The 26,928-nt window shown below is 37.7% G+C and overlaps 1 protein-coding gene across 2 annotated transcripts in view; it reads right to left on the bottom strand.

The window, feature by feature from the left end:
- Nucleotides 1-22,690, bottom strand: part of LOC121371779 (feline leukemia virus subgroup C receptor-related protein 2-like) — a 35,690-nt gene extending 13,000 nt beyond the window's left edge. Inside the window, exons 1-7 of one of the 2 annotated variants that reach the window (XM_041497915.1) lie at nucleotides 22,333-22,690; nucleotides 9,922-10,514; nucleotides 9,158-9,299; nucleotides 7,966-8,103; nucleotides 5,668-5,735; nucleotides 4,609-4,712; nucleotides 2,899-3,009 (exon numbers count right to left, since the gene is read on the bottom strand). In XM_041497915.1, coding sequence (XP_041353849.1) covers nucleotides 2,899-3,009; nucleotides 4,609-4,712; nucleotides 5,668-5,735; nucleotides 7,966-8,103; nucleotides 9,158-9,299; nucleotides 9,922-10,514; nucleotides 22,333-22,336 — 1,160 coding nt within the window. In that variant the 5' untranslated portion in view covers nucleotides 22,337-22,690. The remainder of the gene's footprint in view (nucleotides 1-2,898; nucleotides 3,010-4,608; nucleotides 4,713-5,667; nucleotides 5,736-7,965; nucleotides 8,104-9,157; nucleotides 9,300-9,921; nucleotides 10,515-22,332) is intronic. The other variant, XM_041497914.1, reaches the window with a different exon arrangement.
- Nucleotides 22,691-26,928: the final 4,238 nt, after the last annotated feature.

Consider the following 26,928-nt stretch of genomic DNA (forward strand, 5'->3'; position numbering starts at 1 on the left):
TAGGTTCTTATGCCAGGAAACTTGCCCGTACGATCGCTGTACGCTTTCTCGCAGAGAGAATCTCACACTGAATATAGGGGTGTAGCTGAGGGAACTTAATAGGGAATCTCGAAATGTTGGAGACTATCTCTCGAAGAAGTAAGGACGTGTAATCCATCCTGGGACAGCCTCCCCTAAAACATGTGATAGAAGAACATGGCGGGCCAATCGATCGTGGCTTAAGTACATACACTAGTTAAAGTTTGTTTTGTTAAACGACACCACTAGCGCATATGGATTTATTAATCATTGGTAATTGGATGTCAAACATTTGATATGTTTTAGAGACCCGCTACATTTTTCCATTAGTAGCAAAGGGATCTTTTATATGCACCATCCCAGACAGGATAGCTCATACCACAGCCTTTGGTATACCAGTCGCAATGCACTGGCACGAACGAGAAATAGCCTAATGAACACATCGACGAGGATCGATCCTAGACCGACCGCACATCAAGCGAGCGCTTTGTCACCGCCCTATATGCAAAAGATGCTAAGTAGCTTTTTTACATTAATTTTTTGTATCATGCACCATTTTATAAACGAGTAACGAATCAAAGTGAACATTGTTTCTCCAATAGATAACATAATACACGGTTACCCCCAACCTCCCACCCACCTCAGTGTTCCGCTTTGTATAGTTTTCCCGATATTCAGCTGCTGTTAGTGGAACGTTTTATTAGTAATCACCCCATCTAATATGTTATGCATCATAAAGCCAGCTGTTACAATTCGCTTCAAACTGTACCTAGTTTCTGTCATGTCCCGTACCCTACATTTCAAAGTGATGGTGTAGACAGTAAACTACAGACGTGTGGTCTACATTGTGGGGTGTTATCAGTACAGACGTGTAATCTACAGTGCTGTGTGTAAGCTACAGACGTGTAGTCTGCATTGTCGCGTGTAAACTACAGACGTGTGGTCTACATTGTGGGTGTTACCAGTACAGACGTGTAGTCTACAGTGTTGTGGTGTGTAAACTACATACGTGTAATCTGCATTGACGTGTGTAAACTACAGACGTGTGGTCTACATTGTGGGTGTTATCAGTACAGATGTGTAGTCTACAGTGTTGTGTGTAAACTACAGACGTATAGTCTACATTGTTATGTGTAAACTACAGACGTGTGGTCTATATTGTGGGGTGTTATCAGTTTAGACATGTAGTCTACAGTGTTGTGTGTAAACTACAGACGGGTAGTCTGCATTGACGTGTGTAAACTACAGACGTGTGGTCTACATTGTGGGTGTTATCAGTACAGACGTGTAGTCTACAGTGTTGTGTGTAAACTACAGACGTATAGTCTACATTGTTATGTGTAAACTACAGACGTGTGGTCTATATTGTGGGGTGTTATCAGTACAGACGTGTAGTCTACAGTTATGTATAAACTACAGACGTATAGTCTGCATTGTCGTGTGTAAACTACAGACGTGTGGTCTATATTGTGGGGTGTTATCAGTACAGACGTGTAGTCTACAGTTATGTATAAACTACAGACGTATAGTCTGCATTGTCGTGTGTAAACTACAGACGTGTGGTCTACATTGTGGGTGTTATCAGTACAGATGTGTAGTCTACAGTGTTGTGTGTAAACTACAGACATGTGGTCTACATTGTGGGGTGTTATCAGTACAGACGTGTAGTCTACAGTGTTGTGTGTAAACTACATACGTATATTCTACATTGTTATGTGTAAACTACAGACGGGTGGTCTATATTGTGGGGTGTTATCAGTACAGACGTGTAGTCTACAGTGTTGTGTGTAAACTAGACATATAGTCTACAGTGTTGTGTGTAAACTACAGTCGTGTGGTCTATATTGTGGGGTGTTATCAGTACAGACGTGTAGACTACAGTGTTGTGTGTAAACTAGACATATAGTCTACAGTGTTGTGTGTAAACTACAGTCGTGTGGTCTATATTGTGGGGTGTTATCAGTACAGACGTGTAGACTACAGTGTTGTGTGTAAACTACAGACGTGTGGTCTATATTGTGGGGTGTTATCAGTACAGACGTATAGTCTACATTGTTGTGTGTAAACTACAGACGTGTGGTCTACATTGTGGGGTGTAATTAATACAGACGTGTAGTCTACAGTGTTGTGTGTAAACTACCGACGTGTAGTCTATATTGTGGGGTGTTTTCAATACAGACGTGTAGTCTACCGTGTTGTGTGTAAACTACAGACGTGTGGTTTACATTACAAGGTGTAATCAGTACATATGTGTAGTCCACAGTGTTGTGTGTAAACTACAGACGTGTAGTCTACATTACAAGGTGTAATCAGTACATATGTGTAGTCTACAGTGTTGTGTATAAACTACAGACGTGTAGTCTACATTACAAGGTGTAATCAGTACATATGTACAGTGTTGTGTGTAAACTACAGACGTGTAGTCTACATTACAAGGTGTAATCAGTACATATGTGTAGTCTACAGTGTTGTGTGTAAACTACAGACGTGTGGTCTACATTACAAGGTGTAATCAGTACATATGTGCAGTCTACAGTGTTGTGTGTAAACTACAGACGTGTAGTCTACATTACAAGGTGTAATCAGTACATATGTGTAGTCTACAGTGTTGTGTTTAAACTGCAGACGTGTAGTCTATAGTGTTGTGTATAAACTACAGACGTGTAGTCTACATTACAAGGTGTAATCAGTACATATGTATAGTCTACTGTGTTGTGTGTAAACTACAGACGTGTGGTCTACATTGCGGGGTATTATCAGTACAGACGTGTAGTCTACGAAACAAAATATATACGTTGATTTAACATAGATCTATATGTTCAAGAATGCACCCCCAGTTAGAGTCTAACATTAGTTACAATGGAAGTACTGAAAACATACCCGAGCGAACCGGCCGTGACGAAGACGATCCAGATGTGACCGAGACTGACCGTAAAGGTGAACACCAGCATCCCCACCATCGACATGAGATAGATCCCCACTGACGTCGCCCTGCAGTAACAACACAACATGGATTAACAGAGTACAACACAACACGGATTAACAGAGTACAATACAACATGGATTAACAGAGTACAACAGAACACCAATTAACATAGTAGAACACAACACGGATTAACAGAGTACAATACAACACGGATTAACAGAGTACAACACAACACGGATTAACAGAGCACAACACAACACGGATTAACAGAGTACAACAGAACACCCATTAACATAGTAGAACACAACACGGATTAACAGAGTACAACACAACACGGATTAACAGAGTACAACAGAACATGTATTAACAGAGTACAAGAAAACACGTATTAACATAATACAACATAGTACAAAAAGAATACAGATTAACAGAGTACAACACAACACGGATTAACAGAGTACAACACATTACGGATTAACATAATACAACAGAACACGGATTAACACAGTCTAACAGAACACGGATTAACACAGTACAACAGAACACGGATTAACAGAGTATAACACAACACAGATTAACATAGTACAACACAATAACACGGATTAAAAGAGTGCACCGCAACACGGATTAACAGGGTACAACACAGCACGAATTAACATAGAACAACATACCACGGATTAACAGATTACAAGACATCACGGATTAACATAGAACAACACAACACGGATTAACAGAGGACAACACAGCACGAAACAACATAGTACAACACAATACGGATTAACAGAGTACAATACAACATGGATTAACAGAATACACCAGAACACGGATTAACAGAGTACAACAGAACACAGATTAACATAGTACAACAGAACACGGATTAACAGAGTACAAAAGAACACGGATTAACACAGTACAACAGAACACGGATTAACACGCTGACACACATGATTGTGAATACAACATGAATGATCTAGGCGGTGTATTATAATCGCAGATATTTGTTTTGTGACGTGATAGACATGAATACCGTTTTGTATTAGGTACACGCTCACATATTTGGAATAAACTAACCACATGCTGGGGGCGTTACTAGCATGTTCAATCGTTTCGCCAACGACATAAAAGATTAATGATTCTTTCCATTTCAAATTAACAGAAACTGATTCGTGGAAAATTCCGTCATACTACAAATCATTCATCTATCGTCTGTAACCGCTATGTTGAAACTAAAATGGAAGGAAGGAATGCTGTATTTTACATTTTAATTACGGTTATATGTCGTCGGACATTTGTTAAAAACAACACAGATAATGAGAGAGGAAACCCGCTGCCGCCACGCAATGGGCTACTCTTTTCGATTAGCAGCAAGGGATATTTTATATGCAGCATTCCACTGACAGGAGAGTACATGACATGACCTTTGTTACATCAGTTCTGGAGCATTGGCTGAAACGAAGATTGAAATTAAACTGATATTTAACATGGTCTCTGTCTTCATGCATGGAGCTAGCTGATCTGCCAGTCCGTCTCTTGTCTAGCCACCTGATTATCGTTCCGATCATCCTTCCTTCCTTCCATTCTTCCTCTTTCTTTCCTTCCGCCCGTCCTTTCATCTACCCGATCAACCATATTTCACAGCCCCACCAATGAGGATAGCTACTTACTTAAACATCTTTGTTCTGTCAAGCCAGATGCCCGCCACTATGGCGCCGAGAACGCCCATCAGAATGATAGTGAGACCAATACGACCCGCGTTTTCCCCCTCGCCCTGTAAGTCAACAACAGTGCATATAATGTAACAACAATAGGTCTACTGTGAACAGGATAGGAAATGTTTTATTTAACGACGCACTCTACACATTTTATTTACGGTTATATGGTGTCGGACACATGGTTAAGGACCACACAGATATAGAGAGAGGAAACCCGCTGTCGCCACTTCATGGGCTACTCTTTTCGATTAGCAGCAAGGGATCCTTTATATGCACCATCCCACAGACAGGATAGTACATACCACGGCCTTTAATATACTAATATACCAGTCATGGTGCACTGGCTGGAACGAGAAATAGTCCAGTGGGCCCACCGACGGGGATCGATCCCAGACCGACCGCGCATCATGCGAACGCTTTACCACTGGGCTACGTCCGGTCTCAGAAGGTGCGAAACGCCACTCTACAGACGCACACCAAAACAATGAGCTACATCTCGATCTCACCAAACCAATGAGCTACATCTCGATCTCGCCAAAACAACGAGCTACATCTCGATCTCACCAAACCAATGAGCTACATCTCGATCTCACCAAACCAATGAGCTACATCTCGATCTCGCCAAACCAATGAGCTACATCTCGATCTCGCCAAACCAATGAGCTACATCTCGATCTCGCACTAACAACTACAGTTAAAGTTTAGAAAGAATGATTATACAGTTAATTTGATTTTATTGATTGTTCGTTTTTTAAATCGATGCTGTATCAAAATGATAAAAACGCTTGTATCAACTCAATATAAGCTATGGCATCAAACTTCATTTCAGTCAGTGATGTTATACCGTGAATTAGACTTGGAAACAAAAGATGTGGAGTTTCTCACAATTCGACCTCCTTTCTAAATAGCACGCAAAGACATAGTTTATATTTACTCTTATATAATGTACAATTCCACATTAATTATAAACAGAGGTGAAAAGCTATTTATCGATAAAGTGTAAAATCTTACCTCAAAATAAAACAAAACAATGGGGTTCAGCAGAGTCGATATGGCGTAGTAGCATCCTGTATTAATACCTGGGTAAATAAACGGTAATTACAATAAGAGTCGATATGGCGTAGTAGCATCTTGTATTAATACCTGAGTAACTAAACGGATATTACAATAAGAGTCGATATGGCGTAGTAGCATCCTGTATTAATACCTGGGTAAATAAACGGATATTACAATAAGAGTCGATATGGCGTAGTAGCATCCTGTATTAATACCCGAGTAACTAAACGGTAATTACAATAAGAGTCGATATGGCGTAGTAGCATCCTGTATTAATACCCGAGTAACTAAACGGTAATTACAATAAGAGTCGATATGGCGTAGTAGCATCCTGTATTAATACCTGGGTAAATAAACGGTAATTACAATAAGAGTCGATATGGCGTAGTAGCATCTTGTATTAATACCTGAGTAACTAAACGGATATTACAATAAGAGTCGATATGGCGTAGTAGCATCCTGTATTAATACCTGGGTAAATAAACGGATATTACAATAAGAGTCGATATGGCGTAGTAGCATCCTGTATTAATACCTGGGTAAATAAACGGATATTACAATAAGAGTCGATATGGCGTAGTAGCATCCTGTATTAATACCTGGGTAAATAAACGGATATTACAATAAGAGTCGATATGGCGTAGTAGCATCCTGTATTAATACCTGGGTAAATAAACGGATATTAATATAAGAGTCGATATGGCATAGTAGCATCCTGTATTAATATGTGAGTAAATAAACGGATATTACAATAAGAGTCGATATGGCGTAGTAGCATCTTGTATTAATATGTGAGCAAATAAACGGAGATTGCAATAAGAGTCGATATGGCGTAGTAGCATCCTGTCTTAATATGTGAGTAAATAAACGGATATTACAATAAGAGTCGATATGGCGTAGTAGCATCCTGTCTTAATATGTGAGTAAATAAACAGAGATTGCAATAACAGTCGATATGGCGTAGTAGCATCCTGTATTAATATGTGAGTAAATAAACGGATATTACAATAAGAGTCGATATGGCGTAGTAGCATCTTGTATTAATACGTGAGTAAATAAACGGAGATTGCATCAAGTTCATTCAGTTATACTTGAGATTAGTATAGAGTGGGCTTTTTTTTTCAATATATTTTCTAGAGAAGATTGACTCGATTCCCTATAAATTTTGCTTGCTCTAGTTTAGACCCCCCGTCCCCTGCTGAAATTCCTGCACACGTGCCTGGCATATGGTCATACATGTAAACCATTTATTTTTAAAACAATTTGCCAAATGTAAATAAAAACAAAACGTTTAAAGTGACATCGAATACCCCCAAAACCAATGCTATACAGTATGTGAAATGATAACAACACAATCGCTAGCCACTAAATACGAAAACATCACATAGTACGAAATGAGAAATGCACTCACAAATCAAGATATTAGAATATCATCATACAAAATGACAAGTTCACTCACAGGACAAGATGTTAGAATGACTCACCATAGGAAATGACAAGTTCACTCACAGGACGAGATGTTAGAATGTCTCACCATAGGAAATGACAAAATTACTCACAGGACGAGATGTTAGAATGACTCACCATAGGAAATGACAAATTTACTCACAGGACGAGATGCTAGAATGACTCACTATAGGAAATGACAAGTTCACTCGCAGGATGAGATATTAGAATACCTCACTATATGAAATGACAAGTTCACTCACAGAACAAGATGTTAGAATGACTCACCATAGGAAATGACAAGTTCACACACAGGACGATATGCTAGAATGGCTCACCATAGGAAATGACAAGTTCACTCACAGGACAAGACGTTAGAATGACTCACCATAGGAAATGACAAGTTCACTCACAGGACGAAATGTTAGAATGACTCACCATAGAAAATGACAAGTTCACTCACAGGACGAAATGTTAGACACAGGATTAGATGTTAGAATGACTCACCATAGATAATGACAAGTTCACTCACAGGACGAGATGTTAGAATGACTCACCATATGAGATGACAAGTTCACTCATAGGACTAGATGTTAGAATGACTCACCATATGAGATGACAAGTTCACTCACAGGACTAGATGTTAGAATGACTCACCCTATGAGATGACAAGTTCACTCACAGGACTAGATGTTAGAATGACTCACCCTATGAGATGACAAGTTCACTCACAGGAGGAGATGTTAGAATGACTCACCATATGAGATGACAAGTTCACTCACAGGACTAGATGTTAGAATAGCTCACCATATGAGATAACGAGTAAGATGAAGCCACAGTTCTGGAGTAGTCTGAACAAGGACTGTAGGTATTGTTCACTGTGGTGACTCTGAGAGGCCAGCTTCCGGGCCAGACTCGGAGGTGACGGCGGTTCAGCCTGAAATACTGAAACACAACAGCAAAATAAAGGAGAGGAATATTTATTTAACGACACCTCAGTACATTTCTAAATCACGACTGGTTGGTGTCTATCGTATTGTTACTTAAACATGTGGTTGAAAAAGCAGGCCCGCACGAACCGTTAGGCCGAGGAGCCTGTACCCCGACTACGTTTCTGTCCTACTCTATGTAACTAAATATAAAAATGTGGCTTGTGCTCCCCCATCCCACTAGAGACCCTGACTCCCTCACTAGAAATTGTGCACCAACCCCTACATCAGATAGGGTTCTTACGGGCCTGACAGAAAGATAAAAATCGTTGTCGCCATACAGTATATTTCATCCGACAAGCAGCAAGATATTTGTATATGACTTTCCCATAGATAGGATAGTATGTACTTCGTCCACTGATGTACATGGGAACGTCATTTCACACTGAGGTGCATCATATCGATCAACATAAACGTTATCGCTGACACAAATCTTTGTTTAAAAAAAATTCGAAAACCGAAATAAAAAACCTTAATGTTAAAGCATATCCTTTACAGCATTTTCTACGTTTCGATGGTTCTCGTTGCAACCAGTGCACCACGACTGGTCAAAGGCCGTGGTATGTACTTTCCTGCCTGTGGGAAAGTACATATAAAAGGTCCTTGCTGTTAATATAGCGGGTTTCCTCTGATGACTACGAGTCATAATTATCAAATGTTTGACATCCAATAGCCGGTGATTAATTTATCATTGTGCTCTACTGGTGTCGTTAGACCAAAAAAAAACCTCCATCAGCGGATTATTATTCTCAGCCTGGTTATATTTTATAGAATGTTCCTAATAGCTTTTTAATCACCAAAACGTAGGAAAAAATATTATAACGAATGTGTTTTAAACCTTTCTTTTGGGGAGAGTTTTGTACAGTATCTTAAACACGTCATTTCGGTCGCTTCTGACATTTCAAACAAAATTATAACAGAGTACATATTTAAACATGTTTTTTCTTTTCTTTTAAGACTAAAACAAATCCAACAAAAAGGTGTTGTGACAATATTTTAATCTTACTAACCTATAATCATTGCAATAAATATTATTGTTGTAAACGCTGCTCCACCGTAAAACATAATAGTGAGGTCGAAGCCGATGTTTTTCAAGTCTATAGAGTTTGCCACCAAGACCGGGGGAATTAGAAAGCCTATAGCGACACCAATCTGAAAATAGCATGCAAACAGTGTATACGAGTAGGACATTGGGATGATGAACATACACTTGCATGCACTATAGGAAAATAGCAAAGAATAGAGTTATCGATTAGTAAGAGTTTCATGTCAGGAGATTCAATAATTATTATTATAAATGTAGGTGTACAAACATAGTTACTGAAATAGGAAATGAACACAGAAATGCACGAGAGAGAGAGAGAGAGAGAGAGAGAGAGAGAGAGAGAGAGAGAGAGAGAGAGAGAGAGAGAGAGAGAGAGAGAGAGAGAGAGAGAGAATTGATGAAGGTCGACTCCGAGGCGAGAAAAGAAAGAGAGTACTGAAGAAATTACACTAGCCTCACAGTATGTCTATTTTCTTTAGTTGTTAATCTAAATCACGTAAAATAGACTCAGTTATTCAACACTTTCACTTATTTGTTATTCTCAAAGTTTTCAGAGTACAGAAATATACTAAAATGGAATGAGTAACTAATGAACTAAGTAATGCCCAATCTGTTTCGCAAACCCAACAAACGTCATTCATTTAACATGTTCTATTCATATTGTTTTACATTGCATTCTGTAATATTGACCAACGCAGTGGTCCTTGTTTTGATTTTAATGTCACCTACTTGATTGCCAAACACTCCGAATGACGTCGCCGTGGACACTTCGTTAGGTCCGAACCACACCGCTGCCAATCTGGCGGGAATTCCTAGCACGAATAGTTGAGCGACGGCGCATATCGTCTGCGCGAACATGAGCAGGGGGAATCTGTCCGGACTGACGCTCGCGCACTTGAGCCACGCCCCGATACAGTTGAGGCAGGACCCGACGATGTTGCAGATGCGTATGCCCTTCTTGTCGAGCAGCCAGGTGGCCGGGACGATGAGGGGGATGTAGGCCAGCATGTAGATCATGGACAGCCAGTCTATGGCCGTCTCCTGCTGGAACGAGTCTCCCGGGAGGCTCTCGTTGTAGTAGAGCATCAGCGTGTTGCCGATGATGTTCAGGTGGATCCACTGGTAGGCGCTGCTCATGGAGTACATGCAAAACAGGAGCAACATCACCCACCTCCGAGTGTACACCGACGTGTCCTCCCGTAACTCCAGCGGCGATCTTTCGGGTTCGCTCGGGGTGGTCGGGGTGGTCGCCATGGTGGGCAGTAAAGTGACGTCACCATTCTCGCGGTACTCTACGTTGCTGGCTTTCCCTGAAGACTGCCCTAAAATAAAATATCATTAAAAAATGTATGCTGCAGTTACTGCTTATTGGTTCAATCTATAGAACACTAAATGCAGAAATGAAACGTAGCATTACTCTGGATTTGCAGTTTTATTTCAACATATAATACCAGGAATGAACATGCCAAATATGCAACCTTATGGCGAAAATTCAATGTGTCCGTTCGTAATCGATACGCGTCCACGTATCAATGCGGTATTCGTATCAATATATTTTTATACAAATAGGTTGGGTAGATTCCGTGTATGCCACTTCGTACGCGTATATGCGTATCTATGCCATACGGATTACGAACAAATGGAATGTGCGCCTAAATTCTGATGCTGACTGGGACATAAAATGTCATTGGTGTTACCGAAGTTTGATACTTGATGTCACTAAATCAATAATAGTTTCATGTAACAAAGAACATTCACAAACAAAATACACTTTGTACGACCAGATGTAATATCAAATAGTATTCAGAGCGGCAACGTTTTAAATAACATGCTTATAGGGGCGTACGGTCAAGTTACTCAGGAAATGTTATTATCACTAATTAAAATGTAACACCACTGACATAAAATACGACTGGGCGTAAATCTGTTATCACAGAGCAGACATATCTTAAATAAACCCATCTCAGTTTTATATTTTAAAAATAAAGTTTATTAATCTCAGAAACAAATATGTCAGTGCTATATAATAGATGAACGTGTACATTTGCAAAGAACAGCTACCGAGAAAACCAGCGGCGTGTTGTTATATACGTTTCCTACATGCATTGTCGTACATTTTGCCAACACGTGACGCGCAACACGATCAGCTGAGTGGCCATCATGGTAGTACATTGTACGATGCCACTGGACGGTGGCGAGACACAGAGCAACAGGTGACACGAGCAACACAGATACAGTATAATCTGTAGGTGCTATTATAATTTCCATCTGTCTTGTGTTATGCTTATTCCTAACTATTGTTTGAATAATAACAACGTGACATACTGTTTGGTTTATTTCAATATATCAATCCTCTGAACTTGTGACAATGATAACAAACGGAGTTAGATTACAAATTCATTCAAATAAAAAAGGTAACTTCTAGTAAATATGTTTAGTTAAATAAACACAAAATAATTTAGGTAAAATAAGCTCAGTTTCACTTTTCGCTATATTGGTGACCTTACATCATTTAGTAAATGAGCCGAATATCATATTATCTTAGTTCCACTGATTTGCACACTAGAGCTGGAAGCAAAACCTTAAGTCATCAAATGAGTTTCATATCCCAGTTTATTACACACCAGTGTAAGATATTGCTCATGTCATAACAATCACTCAATATCTAACTAGTGTAATATCGGCGTGATGTAGATCACTTGCTGACCCTGTTCGTTGACAAATAACGTCTAGTAGGTCTCGACATATGCTTACTTCTGCATTGCAGTTTGTTTGTAGTTGGTTTGTAATAAATAAAATACTAAACGAGCTTGCCTGTCATACCATTTTTATGAAACTCGTGAACAATGTTGGTATCTGACTCGCTTTCGCTCGTCAGGTACCAACACTGTTCACTCATTTCAAACTGACATTCGCCTCCACACTGAGCTGTAAGACGAAAGTGATGACTTCAACTTTCCAGTACTCCGTAGTTTCCCACTTCATCTTCAGCAATAATCACAGCCTTCTGCTTAAGCTGTTGGTGTATAGTCAGGGAGCCACACTTGAAACAAAGGCTCGAAATCAGGTTCAATGTGAACCCTTCTGCTCATTCCACGTTACGTGTGTTACACTTCCGACTTACTTTGGGTGAAAATGTGTGTAAATTTGAAATCTATGAAAGGGCTCCCGTTATAACCTACTGATTAGTAATAATCCCACTTTAGTACTTCACAAAATAAAACAAGAAACATTGGCTAAATTTCAAACATATTTGTAATGGCTTAGATTTGATTGCGTTACGTGTGTTACAGTCACACGACAAACATTTTTCTATAAGATTTGAAAGTTGCAAAAATTCTGTGAGGTTACAAGAGATAATAAAATTTTGTATTTTGCTTTTAATCATCATAATGTATGTTAATATTTATCATAAAAGAATAATCTTATTACTCAGATATTTGTTTTCCAAATCATTAAAATGTAGTGTTACGTATGTTACATAAATTTGTTACGTGTGTTACGCGTCTGATTTCAGAAACTGAACATAAACTTGTAAGCATCCTATCACAAACAAATTGTATTTGTTTTACTGCCTTTTGTTTTTAGTGACTGTTAATAATGTTTTTAGCAGAAAGGTTATGTATTCTTTGTTCAGGGGTGGATTTAGAGGGGGTTAGAACCACCCACCTTTTTTCAGTGACAATTATCACTCAAATAATATTGCCCGTTTATGCTCACTTGTAGTACTAATATTCGAGTCGGTGCATCCTGAAACTCCTTTTACAAAATCTTACATCAGACTTGCCACAAAATTGGGTATGACACCATACCCATTTTACCCTCTGGCAGAAATCCTAGCGTGTGCGTGTGTGTGTGTGTGTGTGTGTGTGTGTGTGTGTGTGTGTGTGTGTGTGGTTGATTGGCAAAGCCACTTGTAATAATTTAAAGGAAGAGATCAATATATCATATGGATGTTGAACTGCTACATTTTGATGAATTTTTGTCCCTTATGATACAACACTATTGCATTGTAGTGATTGGTAATTACATATACATGTTACAGGGCTCACACTGGAAGACATTTAGTTTTAGCCAATTTTCAGATATATATGTCGAGAGTTTACTCGAAAATGATTCAAAAGTGAGTAATTTAAAGAACATGTTATTTGCCAGACTAAATGTTGTTACTACTTTGTATGAAAATTAGCAGCTGGCTAATTTGTCAATGGACAGGATGAGCCCTGATGTTTGTTCCTTATAAAAGACCAGATTGCAAAGAGGGGGGCTCTCACGTTAGTCGATTCATCAGTTACAAAAAGGTAAATGGAAGTGGCCAGTACCATTAATTCCTGCCCATGTGTGCTCTTTGCAAAATTGAACCTCTAGTTCCTGCTGGCATGCTGGGAGCTAAAACAGGTCAAGATATTATTTTTAATTCCATAACTAAATTCCCAACTCTAAATATTCTAATGTTAAGTGTAAAACCAGTACATAAATATATAAATAAATACTTCAATACATGTATACAGACAGTAGCAAAGACTGTATTTAGATGGTTTTATATAATTTATTACTTAAAGACATGTTTGTAGGGTAAAACATTCATCCCCTACCCCATGTAACACGCGTAACGTTACGTGTGTTACACTCAATAAAGGCTGCATTGTATAACTTGCAGCTTTTGCGTGCCTATTCACAGTATTGTAGCTGATACATCATTTACAGTCTCATTGCCAAGCTGTCCTTTGTTAAACATTGTAGTCTATTGCCTGACACTAGGGGTGACGATTGTGTCAATTTTACTATTGTGACAGTATTGCAATAGTGATAATACTATTGCAGTAGTATTACAATAGTATTGTGAATTCTTAAATCGCTTGATAACAGTAATATGAATAGATATTTCGCAAACGTAAATACCTGTCTTCCAAAATGCAAGTATGTGTGCGTGTGCGTTAGTGTGTGTCTTTTGTCTGTGCGAGTGTTCGTGCGTATGTACATATGTTTGTGTTTGTAAGTATGTCTGTGTTTGTACTCGGTTATTTGTAATCATATCACTAGGTAGTGACCATATTTATACTATCGAAACTATCGATAGTTAAGCAAACAATTGCGATAGTTATCGATAGTTGAATTAACTATCGATGCATTGCTATCGATGAACTGACTAACACAACATATCGATAGTTCGATGTATTGTTACACCACTACCTGACACACTTATATTGTGTATTGAAAATAGTAGGTGTTACATTTATCCTTATCGGATATATACAAATGTATCAGTACAGCACTTAACATACCTGAGTACATCTATCTAGGACTGCATGTGTGAAATAAATAGGTTCAGGATCATCATATGGTGTACACATTTTCGATTCATTATTACCTGCCGTAAAGTGATATCCATCATAATTAGCTCGACCTAACATGGGGTATACCCACACCTCAGTATCACTACAGTAGTCATAATGTCTCCTCCGGTGATGTTTCAGATTTCCCCATAACCAAACATATGGTTAGTGATTCATATACTTCGGAAAGTGTGGGTACAACTAATACCTACCACAAAAATGAGTAGTGTGGATACACAAACTCTAACAGGTGTTTTGCGTAGCACAATACTCACTAATTATGAACCATGCAATCCAAGGCACTGTGCCTTTTGAGGTGGCCAAGTAACTATGGCTAGGTAAATATGGCCACAAGTTATCAAAAGCAACCTTGTTCGCTCTTCAGTACCAGATTTACCTCACTCAACAAATTTTTATTAACACACGGTTTAAAAACCTTTGCTCCTAGAATAAATCTGTGTAACAAGACATACTTATTAAAGCCATATGTTGTAAAGGCGGAAACTGAAAATGCTTTTAGTAATGCTCATGTGCAAAACTTAAATGACATTCTGTTTGATGCTTATGTGGAGAACAACCAGATAATCATAAGGCGAGGAGGATCAGGGGTCACCCCTCCACACACACACACACACACACACACACACACACACACACACCAGTGCTGGTGCGAATCTTCGAATTTGGATAAAACCGATGGAGACATTTGGGCAAAATGAGCTGGCATGAAATCGTTTCACTAAGTACTTGTCTTTCCATTATTCTTCTCATAACATTAGTTGTAATCCATGTAAAAATGAGAACTGATTCGTTTAAAACCCTGTATAGCTGTTTGGTAATAATGCTAATATGAATAAATGTTGTTATCCAGATTGCAGCATTTCAAGTGGTAGTGCAAACGTATTTACACAACTGCATCTTCGAAAATGTACTATTTGTCCTACTCTTGATAACATACTCAACAATAAAAGACAATGTATTCCATGTCACTCATAATTGCATCTAGAGATGTTAATCCCAAGACACGTTAAAGGTAAATTAATTAAATTTCAAATTTTAATTTAATAAATTTCAAATTGCCTTAAAAGCCTTCAAATGAACAAAGATACAACTATAAATCAAGTTTCTTTGATCTAGGACATATAACTTGTAAAAAAATTAACATAAATGCGAAAACTTGATATAAATGCGAACATTTTACATTCAACTAAATGCTAATTAATAGTACTTTAATTAAAAATTAAAACTTTGAAATATATTTTAAAAATACATTGTGGTAAACATACATAGGCGCAGCTATAAACCAAGTGTCATTGGTTTAGGACTTTTTGTTTTTGAGAAATGGAACTAAACGTAAATGTAACGTTCGAGCTAAATGTAAACGTTGACACAGTCGCCGACGTCGTCGGAAACGTAATTATAGGATATTAAACGAGCTTCCATTTCGTATCATGTTTATGTGCCGAGTGAAATAATTTTCAATTGTCACGAGCTTTAGCGAATGAAAATGAAAATTATTTCAAGAGTTTTAAAGCGAGCGACAATGAAAATTACTTCACGAGGGACATAAACATGACACTAAATGGAAGCGAGTTTACTACCCAATATATTACCCATTATTGATTTTAATTTAAAACAACCAAAATAAATAAACGTTTACCTTTTGGAGAAACGGACTATGTGATATAATACAGATAATCAGTGCTTAGCCGTATGGCGCATAATTCGTTCACTACAAAATAATTGTCCCAAATTAAAATGTGTAATTTTCGTGCATTTTTAATGAAAACAAACATTATGGAGGAACAGTTCTAACACTTTGCGGGGGTTTTTTTTGTCGTCATTAAACATGATACATATATGTTTTAACAAAATTAAAGAAGTATAGAACTTTGTAAACAAATGACAGTCTTTCGCAATGTCAACGAAGCCTAGTTTGTGCGTCCTTGGAATTTGAACCTTTTTGTAAGAGAAATTACGAGAACATTTGAAACGTTGTGTAAAAAAAAAAAATCAGAACTCTATACATGGATTTAAAATACAGGATGAAGTTAATTTTCATCAGAAGTTTCCGATTCACTCGATATTGTGATGCAACGACGTTTTGAACATGGTGAATGGACGAACTCATTCGACTGACGTCCAGTGTTGACACTGATGTTAAAAATGCCAACATATATTATTGCTCTTGCAAATAATGTACCCAATATATCAAAGCTGGATGATTTAGTGGAACCAAACATTTGATTGTGTGTTTGAACTTATGCAGATGTCGAAGTTACTGCATTTTGCTCAGGTATGGAAGCGGGAGGGCGTGTAGGAGATTTCGATTTGCAAACACGCATGTTGCTCATTTCCTTGTGTTGTTCATCTGATATTCTGGCATATGTGTTGACCGATGCAACACGTTTGTACCCTGACAACTGCATGATATGTGTGGGAGCACAGATATTATCATATAAAAGTCTGAAGCATTGTTTTCTGTGCACTGTGAATCGTTTGCGTCCAGTTAAATTAGCAGCTTGTGTCATGGTTTTCATCAAATTACCATAATTCACCCTCTTGTGGAAAATATCTGCTGTTTCTAGCTAAATAAAAGGGGTGTTGTGGACCTGAGAAATTGGATGGTCTTAAACGGTGATATTTTTATACAGTGCCATCGGATAGCGCACGAACTCTGACGTTCGTTGTACTCGTTATTATCAGCGTCAGTGTTTAGAGACACGTCACCACATGTCATCTGCCTGTGTGGGAGTACTGACCGTAATCCAAAATATAGAGTATTGTTCCACCGTAGTGTTTACAGTATTGTTTTTGGAGTATTCCCACTAAGTTGAGCGGAGTCCCACAGTTCGTCAACTTCGCTTGGAGTTCAGATACTTTTGTTTACAAGTGAGTACATCGCGTGAGTTCGAAAAACGGGTATCAACCATTATTGACAGGGTGTAGTTGCAACGTTTTAAATATCTATCAATGCTGGATCGAATACACCGCAAAATGCTTGGCTCATATTCCACGCTATTAGGTTTTCGGACATCAATAAACAAATCGCATAAAATCAAGTCTAGTTCTTCTGGTGTGATTGTTTCTAGTTTTCGGGTTTCCTGTAGTGATTTTGTCAAATAATTGTTAAGAATTTTCATGTCATATTTTGTTTTTAGGGATGTATTTTTGTTTACATTAACAAAATTAACTGTTCAATATAGTCAGCCCAATTTTCACTTGCATTGTCATTCTCGTTTTGCGGAATGTTATCAAGTAGCATGTCATCTGCAAGTAAATCACCAATAACCTCGTCTGGCAAGTCGATAGGTGAATGTGTATGCGGGGTGGGAACACTTGACACAGTTTCTTATATTACTCTGAGCCTAAACTTCGTTACTTGTAATTTACTAATTTCCATGTTTACCACATATATGTGCTACGTATTTAGTGGTCCGATTATTTCGATGACACGTCCAGTAAGATCCCCATCTATCTTCACCAAATAATTTATTTTTACCGGACTTTGTAGTTTCAAAATTTAGCAGACGATAGGTTTGTATTGAATTTGATTTGTATATATTATAAGCTAATACCTGTAGAACAATAATTTATAATAGTTACATGATATAACTTTAAAAACTTAAAATATAATATATATATATATATATATATATATATATATATATATATATATATATATATATATATATATATATATATATATATATCGGGTGCTGTGCTCTCGAATAAACGCGATGTCGTTTTGTACTTGTATTGTGTGATCCAGTTGTATAAAACTGCTGATGAATGAAAGGTGAAGCAACAATAGTTCCGGCAAGGTCATAGCATGAGCCAATCGTGTGACGTCGAGTTGTTACGTCCCACTTGGCGTTCTAGTGGGACGTACCACTTTGATATGCACCAAGATATTTTAACCATATGGGTAATAATACATATATCTAGCTTTTTATCTACGTCATTGCAAGAAAAAACAAAACAAAAAGGGGCGGTACGTGGCCCAGTGGTAAAGCGCCCGCTTGATGCACGGTCGATGTGGGATCGATCCCCGTCGGTGAGCTCATATGGCCATTTCTCGTTCAAAGGCCGTGGTGTGTGCTATCCTGGCTGTTGGATGGTGCATATAAAAGATCCCTTGCTACTAATGGAAAAATGTAGCGTTTTTTTTTTTTTTTGACATCAAATAGCCGATGATTAATAAATCAATGTAGCCGATGATTAATAAATCAATGTGCTTTAGTGGTGTCGTTAAACAAAACAAACTTTAACTTTTGCAAGACAAAAATAATTAATTAATCTACTCTAAAACATTATATTATGTTATTTTGCACCATTTGTGATACAACTTTCCATAAAACCACTTCGAAACATTTAATAGAAACAGGTTTTAGGAAATTCTAGGGTGCCCATGAAATATGTGCCCTATATAAAATAAAGTTCGCAATGGAATTCGCAGAGCAGGCCAACATTTCATAACTTCTGATATGATAAACTTGAAATTATAGCAGAAGTGTTCACCTTGACCAAAAATTTCAGCCATGGTTCCCTGACTAGCATGTATATCACGACTTTTAATATACCCAATGACTTGCTTATTAAATGCAAATTTCACATTAATTTTTCTTGTGATGTACATAATTTTCATTGTTTTGATTTATAAAAAACCCCGAAAGAAACCCAAAAAGCAAAAACAACCAAGAACTTGAAAACTATTGGCTGTAAATATGGTCATGGCGGATAGTAGTCATGGGGAACTGATTGGAGTGGGAAAAACAATTGGTACGCCGAGAAGTTTCGATCCTACGACCCAAGCACGCCAGATGGGCGCTCTACCGACTGAACTACATCCATCCCCTATCGTCTTCTAATGCAAAATACACACACAGCTCATTTCTTAATAAACACTCATATTTTTACTATCAGTGTATGCTAATATGAATTATCTATTCTAAAAATTAAGTAATAAAAATAGTATCGAAACTGCAGTTTTAAACGAGTGTGTTCAAGTTTCTAACATGTAAGTTTGACAACGGTTAAGTGAACTCATTATAAATAACAAATATGTTATATATTTAATATTCGATATTATGACAGACCTTTCTAGGAAACTATTTCACGTACGTACGGAAAATATTCCAAGTGAGTGTGTGATACAGTGTGCAGGTTAACATGACCCGATACGGAAATCGGTTAATGCTGACATACTGAGGCTAGTAAAAACCCGTTCAGCGGTCACCCGACAGGAAAGGAGTACTTTTTGTTATTCATATATAGTTTTAAACACGCTACACACATTTAACACAGACACAATGACCTTTTTGTTAGAGCATCACACACGCATTCAGATCGATGAGAATGGGGTGAATGGTGAAGCCGCAGTATTTCCGATGAAAGGAATATTACCGTAGCGCATTTTTAAAGGTCTACATTTATCAAAAACGTAATTTACTATTGTTTGGTATCTACGTATACCTTTTACAATATATATGAAGTATCAATAAAAAATTATTTTTTTTTTTACCCGTTTTTAACGTCCGATAAGAATTAGCTATTTTCCGAAGAATCATTACATGCTGTCGCCATGCTAACCTACTAATGAATGAGTGGAATTCACCTGATGCTACGTCACAGGTCAGATGCGGGTCAAATTGACTGGATCAGTGTTTTTTTCCCGAGCGTTTTACAAAAAGTCGCTTTATTAATAATTGGGGTGGTATTTTTGGTTTTTATGGTTAATAATGTAATCTTTATGTATTTTTTTTATATACTGTGTATTAATAATATGCCATGATTGTGGACCTTTAAATTACGGCTGTTAGTCCGATGGCTTGACCACTACACTGGTTCGTACAACAGCTGCAATAAACCTTTTATATGCACTTTCCCATATGATAAGCCTTTGACATACCAGTCGTGGGCCACTGTTTAGGACTGGGAGAGGACCGAGTCGGTCGCGGTCGTTCGATTCTAACACAGAGTTACGCCCTGCGGCCCCTTAGTATTATATTTATATTTTGACGAAGGACATTAGAATAATGATTATAATATGCTATACAGCACCGAGTGTTATATGTGAAAGTGTCAGTGAAATAACAGTCACTAGTAAACACTGACTGCCACAGGTTCATATTCCCACAGGAGAAAATATTTTATGCATTCCAGAAAGATGCATCCAACCACTTCCGGTGGGACAGATACAAAATCAATGAAGTATAAATCATCTCACGAGATTGCAAATATCACTTGAGGAGATATAGAAATTATAGTGGTAAAACAAGCAAACAATAAAAAAAAAAAATAGATGATACCAATTGTTTTATGAGGGACATAATATCCTTTATGTATTTCTTCTTCTTCTTCTCTGTCTCTCAGCCTTTTATGTCAATATTTAGTTTAAAATCAACATAAATACCAAGGAACCCCGACATGCGAATAGATGCATAAAACAAATAAGCATAACAACAGGTCATAATGTTTTTAAACTCCAGATTTTGTTTTCAGTCGTTGTTATGATTAGAAAAAAAAAGCCAGGTTTAATTCACTGATGAGTGTTCGACTAACCTCGTGTATGGTTAGCTTACTGGAAATTTTCTTTATTTAAGATCTTGTATATATCGCTGATTCTCGTTTATAACAAATATTTATTTAGCATTTATACTAATCGCAAATAACACACGATTCTTTTTCACATATACGCATATTTATATTCTGTATCACGCATTTATTTAAACCTTCTTAATGGACCTGCTCTTGACTGCTTACAATTAATTAAATAATTACACAATTTCCATAGCAAGTTACAAGAACCGGATATATGGTAACTGGAAGTACCAGTACAGGAAATTTAAACACACGGTTATTTTAATACGGTGCAAATACTACGGCGTACGTGTTAACAATGTGTTACCACTTTGATACGTCTGTGTGTATGTGTGTGTATGTGTGTGTGTGTGTCAATGTGTGTCAGTGTGTGTGTATATATATATATATATGTGTGTGTCTGTGTGTGTGTGTGTGTGTGTGTGTGTGTGTGTGTGTGCCCAAATGTGTGTGACACCAACAACTGTAAGTAATGTAAAATGCTATTAAACATGCTAATTACTTGATCTAAACAATCAGCTGTTGTGAGATATTCCTGGCTATAAATGAGCACTCCTATTACACTGCGTATCTCTTTGTTATGTAAAACTACATGTGTGTAACATTAGAGTGTTTTAATCGTATTTAAATGACAGACGTTGGCATTATATCAATATTAATGGCTTCACGTATAGAATATAGGGCGATTTAAAACTGGCTTTGTCTTTATTATTCTCGAGTGTTTGCCAAATATGTATGTATGCATTGTATATATAGATGTTTGAATATCTATCTATTTTTATGTATGTCGGGTTTGACTAGTACACGCAAAGGTATAAACGCATGGTAAATGTATGTATGTATGTGCGAGCGTGCGTGCGTGTGTGCATGCATGCGTCAGTGTGCGTATATATATTTTACATGCATGTGTGTGTTGTGCGTGTGCATGGTGTGTGTGTATATATTACTGTACTCATGCTTATGTATGGATGGATGGATCGAAGCGTGTTTTTATGAATGTATATTTGTGTCCGTGTACCAACGTATGTATATGTATATGTACAATACGAATAAAGACATATACACGCACGTTCATATGTACATGTATAATATTTCACACATATTTTACACACACACACACACACACACACACACACACACATGCCAGTGACCTGTGTGCTCCAAAAACACAAAGAAAAACCGAGAATCATAAACGACCTACCCATATTACTGATAGAGAGAGAGGCGCGCTCTAGTAGTGTCTGTCATAGAGAGCGACGACTAGCTGGTACTGTAGTAGTTGTCGACCGTGCTGGCATGTCGTGCCCCACGTGTGGGCCGGTGTGACGTGCTCGCTTCAGCACCGCCGCGCCTGGCTGCTAGACGTGTAGATCCACCACAGTAAGCCCTGACCTGACCTAACAACATGGCTTCCTAGTATCGACCGGGTTTCCACTTCTTTGCGTTCGGGTAACCATTGACTACAAGAATACTCTGGTTTCGCTTGACCGGCGGGGTGCGGCTGGGGGAATGTTGAGCCGACGCCTGGATGGTGGAAACAGGGAGGGTGATCTGTCAGACGTCTAACATTCTGTGCTTGAATTTCTTCGCTGAATGTCGGTTAACGTGAAATGCGGAGTCGAGACATACATGCAAAAACAGAGCTTAAACCTGCCCGACATTTAACCACACATCACGTGCCTTAACTATATATACTCGTACCTGCTTACATGTTAGCTAAATAGACCACTGAGAACTGGGTCCATCGTATTTGATCCTGCAACACATTCTAGATATTCCATATACTTGTACTCGCTTAACAAAGTTGCTGTGCAGCAACTAAAGTGGCCTCAAACAAAGTGTAAAGTTTCTAAATGGTTGAAATCTGTGACTCGTGTGGCGACATCATAATCGTGTACATCATCTCTTAATGTTCACGAATGACCAATAGATCAATTCTTGAAAACGATTTGATTTTTTCTTCAATGACATTGCAATTAAGTGCAGACTATTAAAGCATTTTTCATAATTCTAAGAACGCACGTACCTCTGACAAGTAACAGACTATTTCCCGTTTTAACGTCACGGACTTCAGATTGCCTGTATTCTAACTTTATCCAGATGTGTTACAGGTTTGTAGGTAACCAAACTGAGTTTCTATTTCCACGGGGTCAAACTAGGCTTTAAGACCGTATAGTCTTTCCCACAAGGAACGCCTTTTTCACACTATGGAATTTACTACAAGTTATTTATTTCAGAGCATATTGTTTTCTAAATTGCCAACACAAGTAGGGTTTTTTCCTATTTCCCAAACATTTACTTTTCTTCTTACGTCAAATAAAAATAAAAATATTTACAAAAAACATTTGTTTAGGAGAATGGGACGGACTATATATATATATATATATATATATATATATATATATATTATGTAATACATGCATAGGAACGTTTTCTCCTTGTCTATATTATTCATACACTCGAACACCAGCAGGCTCGTAGGAATAAAATGTGACGGAGAGATGGTGGTGGTGGTGGTGGTGGTGGTGGTGGTGGTGGTGGTGTGTGTGTGTGTGTGTGTGTGTGTGTGTTTATAAGACACGCTGTGTTTATAAGCTGTGTTTATAAGACACGCTGTGTTTATAAGACACGCTGTATTTTACAAGACACGCTGTGTTTATAGGACACGCTGTATTTATAAGACACGCTGTGTTTATAAGCTGTGTTTATAAGACACGCTGTGTTTATAAGCTGTATTTATAAGACACACTGTGTTTATAGGACACAGCTCAACGAAGAGGTGTGAGATCACTACCTCTATCATGGAGAGATATACTGTAGAGCTGAGATGTCTACCCACAATAGCGTGCTTGAACCCAATGGGATATAAGGACTACATCAAATGAACATCAATGAATGAATTAACGTTATACTTTAGAAGTAATCTGCCCTATAATCAAATCCTACCATAAGATTGTAGTTTATTGTAGAATTTAACAATACAATAACAAATACAAATACAAGCAACAACATTTACATAAGCTGTTTAACAAATCCTAAAAGGTATACGATACATTCTAAAAGTACGCAAGGAAAAGAAATTCAGATAATTTGTCAATTTAAAAAACAAACTAAGACAAAAAATAAACAAAGCCAACATTGAACAACCCCGCCCCAATCAAACCAAAAACAACGCCACAACAACCCCACCACCACCCAAAACACCCACAAAAAACAACAACAACAAAACAAAACAAATAAAAGCACAATGGAACAAACACATTATGTAGTGAGGTAGGTACGTATGGATACGTTTATATCTCCAATACATATAAACGCAAAATGCCACGTTGCTGTATATTTAAACCACTGTTTAATATCATCAGCCGTTGTTGTGCTAACACATGGTACTGATTAGAAAACACTTTTCTTAGTCATCTGTGTGAACTGCGCCTATCACGGCCCAATCGATATATCTCCTGTATCATTTACATTCAACTCCCTGCTCGTGTGGAAAAGTCGTATCGAAATCGTACGATGATGTTGCTAAGACATATTGGGGCGAAACCATTGTTCATATTTTAGGTTAAAATTAAACGTGTTATAAAATGGTCAAATCGTTATTAGTTATGGTTTAAAAAGTTAAAATGAGTAATGTTACAAACAGCTGAAATCATTATGCAATCAAATGTCAGAAACTATGGTTCAAAATTTAGGTTAAAATTAACCATGTTATATAGTCTCTGTAAAATCGTTATCAGTCATGGTTTAAATGGCTAAAATGAATCATGTTACAAACATCTGAAATTGTTATGCAGTCAAATATCAGAGACTATGGTTCAATATGGTTAAAATGAATCATATATACACATGATGCACCTTACTGTTTAGAACTTTGCATAAGTTTGAAAATCCAAATCGGATAAATACTACGTAATGAAGTCACACTTTATTAAAATATAAGAATGGAGTCAAAAATCAAATCACTTAGCAATATATTATATTTCAAAAGAAAGGATTGTTTGATTCTTGGAAATTAAAGCAATAAGGCCAAACAAATAAATTCTGGTCTCTGGTCAGCACGCGCGTCGATTTTAACCCTCGCGCGTCCACATTTTCTTTTTTAATTGTATGACCTGTATGACGATTTTTCCCGGGCTTTTCGTACTATGACGTAATTTTACCCGCATTTGGAATCAAAATTCCATCGCGCATGAACTAGGACGTGCATTCTGATTTCTCTTTAAATATGCCCCTTATTTCGGTATCAAATATACCCACCTTTTCTGTGCAATCCATTCACAAGAATAAGCCGTATCTCTGCATCAGTTGTGGAACTTTGGTCTGACCAGAGACTTACATGATTTTGCCTAATGTATACATGTTATGAGCAATATTACGAGAACGAGACAATTCACTTCGAGTAAATGATGCACGTGTTATAATCCGGTTGTTAGTTCTGTCTATAAACATGATATAACAGATATGACAACCACCTATATATAGAGGGCAGTATGTATAAACACCACCTGTCTATAAAAGATATCTTAAATAACAAGCAGCTTGTCAATAACAACCGGCTAGTGGACGTCATCTGTATATAAATGATGCCTTAATTAACAACTACCATTTATACAAAATTAAAGTTACAATTAGTTTTGTTCAACGACACATTACTAGAGCACATTGCTTTATTAATCATCGGCTACTGAATGTCAAACATTGGGTCATTATCACATATTGTCTAACTGGAAGCCCGCTACATTTTGTTCCATTAGCAGCAAGATCTCTTTTATATGCACTTATCCATATACTCTTAATGGTTTCTTTGCAAACACATAATTGTAGTGTCTTACAAGTCCATTCGAGTGGCGCTTGTATCTTTATACATCGTTGTAGTATATGTATTGTTGTATTCAGGCCCGTAGGAACCAGGGTCGGGTGTAGGGGTGCTGTTTCCACCTACTTAAGGATGAAAATATACACACACCCCCACCACCACCACCACCACCACCTTCTATATAAACAAAGATAAAAATGTGACTATTGTTCTTACGGTTTGGTATTTTGTGTAATTAATTTGTACACAAGATGATACGTAACTACAGCATTTGTCTGTGTATCTGTTTTGGAAATCGGTTCTCACTATTAATGACGTCTTAGTTTAATTTGTGTGTGTAATCTGAGTGAAAGGAATGTGGTAAAGAGATTATTTCGTACCGGATTACCGTGGTTTGATCGAGACCACGATCCCATATGACGCGCGTCAAGTGCGTGGGTGAACGTAAATGGAAAAAGAAACAAAGAAATGTTTTATTTAATGACGCACTCAACCCAGTTTAATTACGGTCATAGGGCGTCGCGCATATGGTTAAAGACCACATGGATAATTAAACAGGAACCTTGCTTTCCACTCCGCGGAGTTCACTTTTCGATTGGCTGTGTGTATAGTAGGCATTGATCACAGCCTTTGTTACAGTTGTGGGGAACTGACTGGAACGAGAAATAGCCCAATGGGCACATCGACGGGGATCGATCCTAGACCAACTGCGCATACGACGAGCGCTTTTCCACTAGGCTACGTCTAAAAACGTATCTTGTCTACGCTTTGTCTAAATACGTTTGAAGTGGAATGATAGTGTCGGATTTGTAGTACTCACTGGGTTAAACAATCTATGACTAGCGTAGTATGTTTTAGCTGTACAGTCTATACATTACCTCACTGGGTATAAAGCCTTTAGCCTTTATTTAACTAAGGGGACGGCATTTAGCTTAGTCAGTGGAGTGCTCGCCTGAGTTGCTTGCGTCGCTGGATCGA

This window comes from Gigantopelta aegis, chromosome 4 (assembly GCF_016097555.1).
Source record: "Gigantopelta aegis isolate Gae_Host chromosome 4, Gae_host_genome, whole genome shotgun sequence".
Taxonomy (NCBI): domain Eukaryota; kingdom Metazoa; phylum Mollusca; class Gastropoda; order Neomphalida; family Peltospiridae; genus Gigantopelta; species Gigantopelta aegis.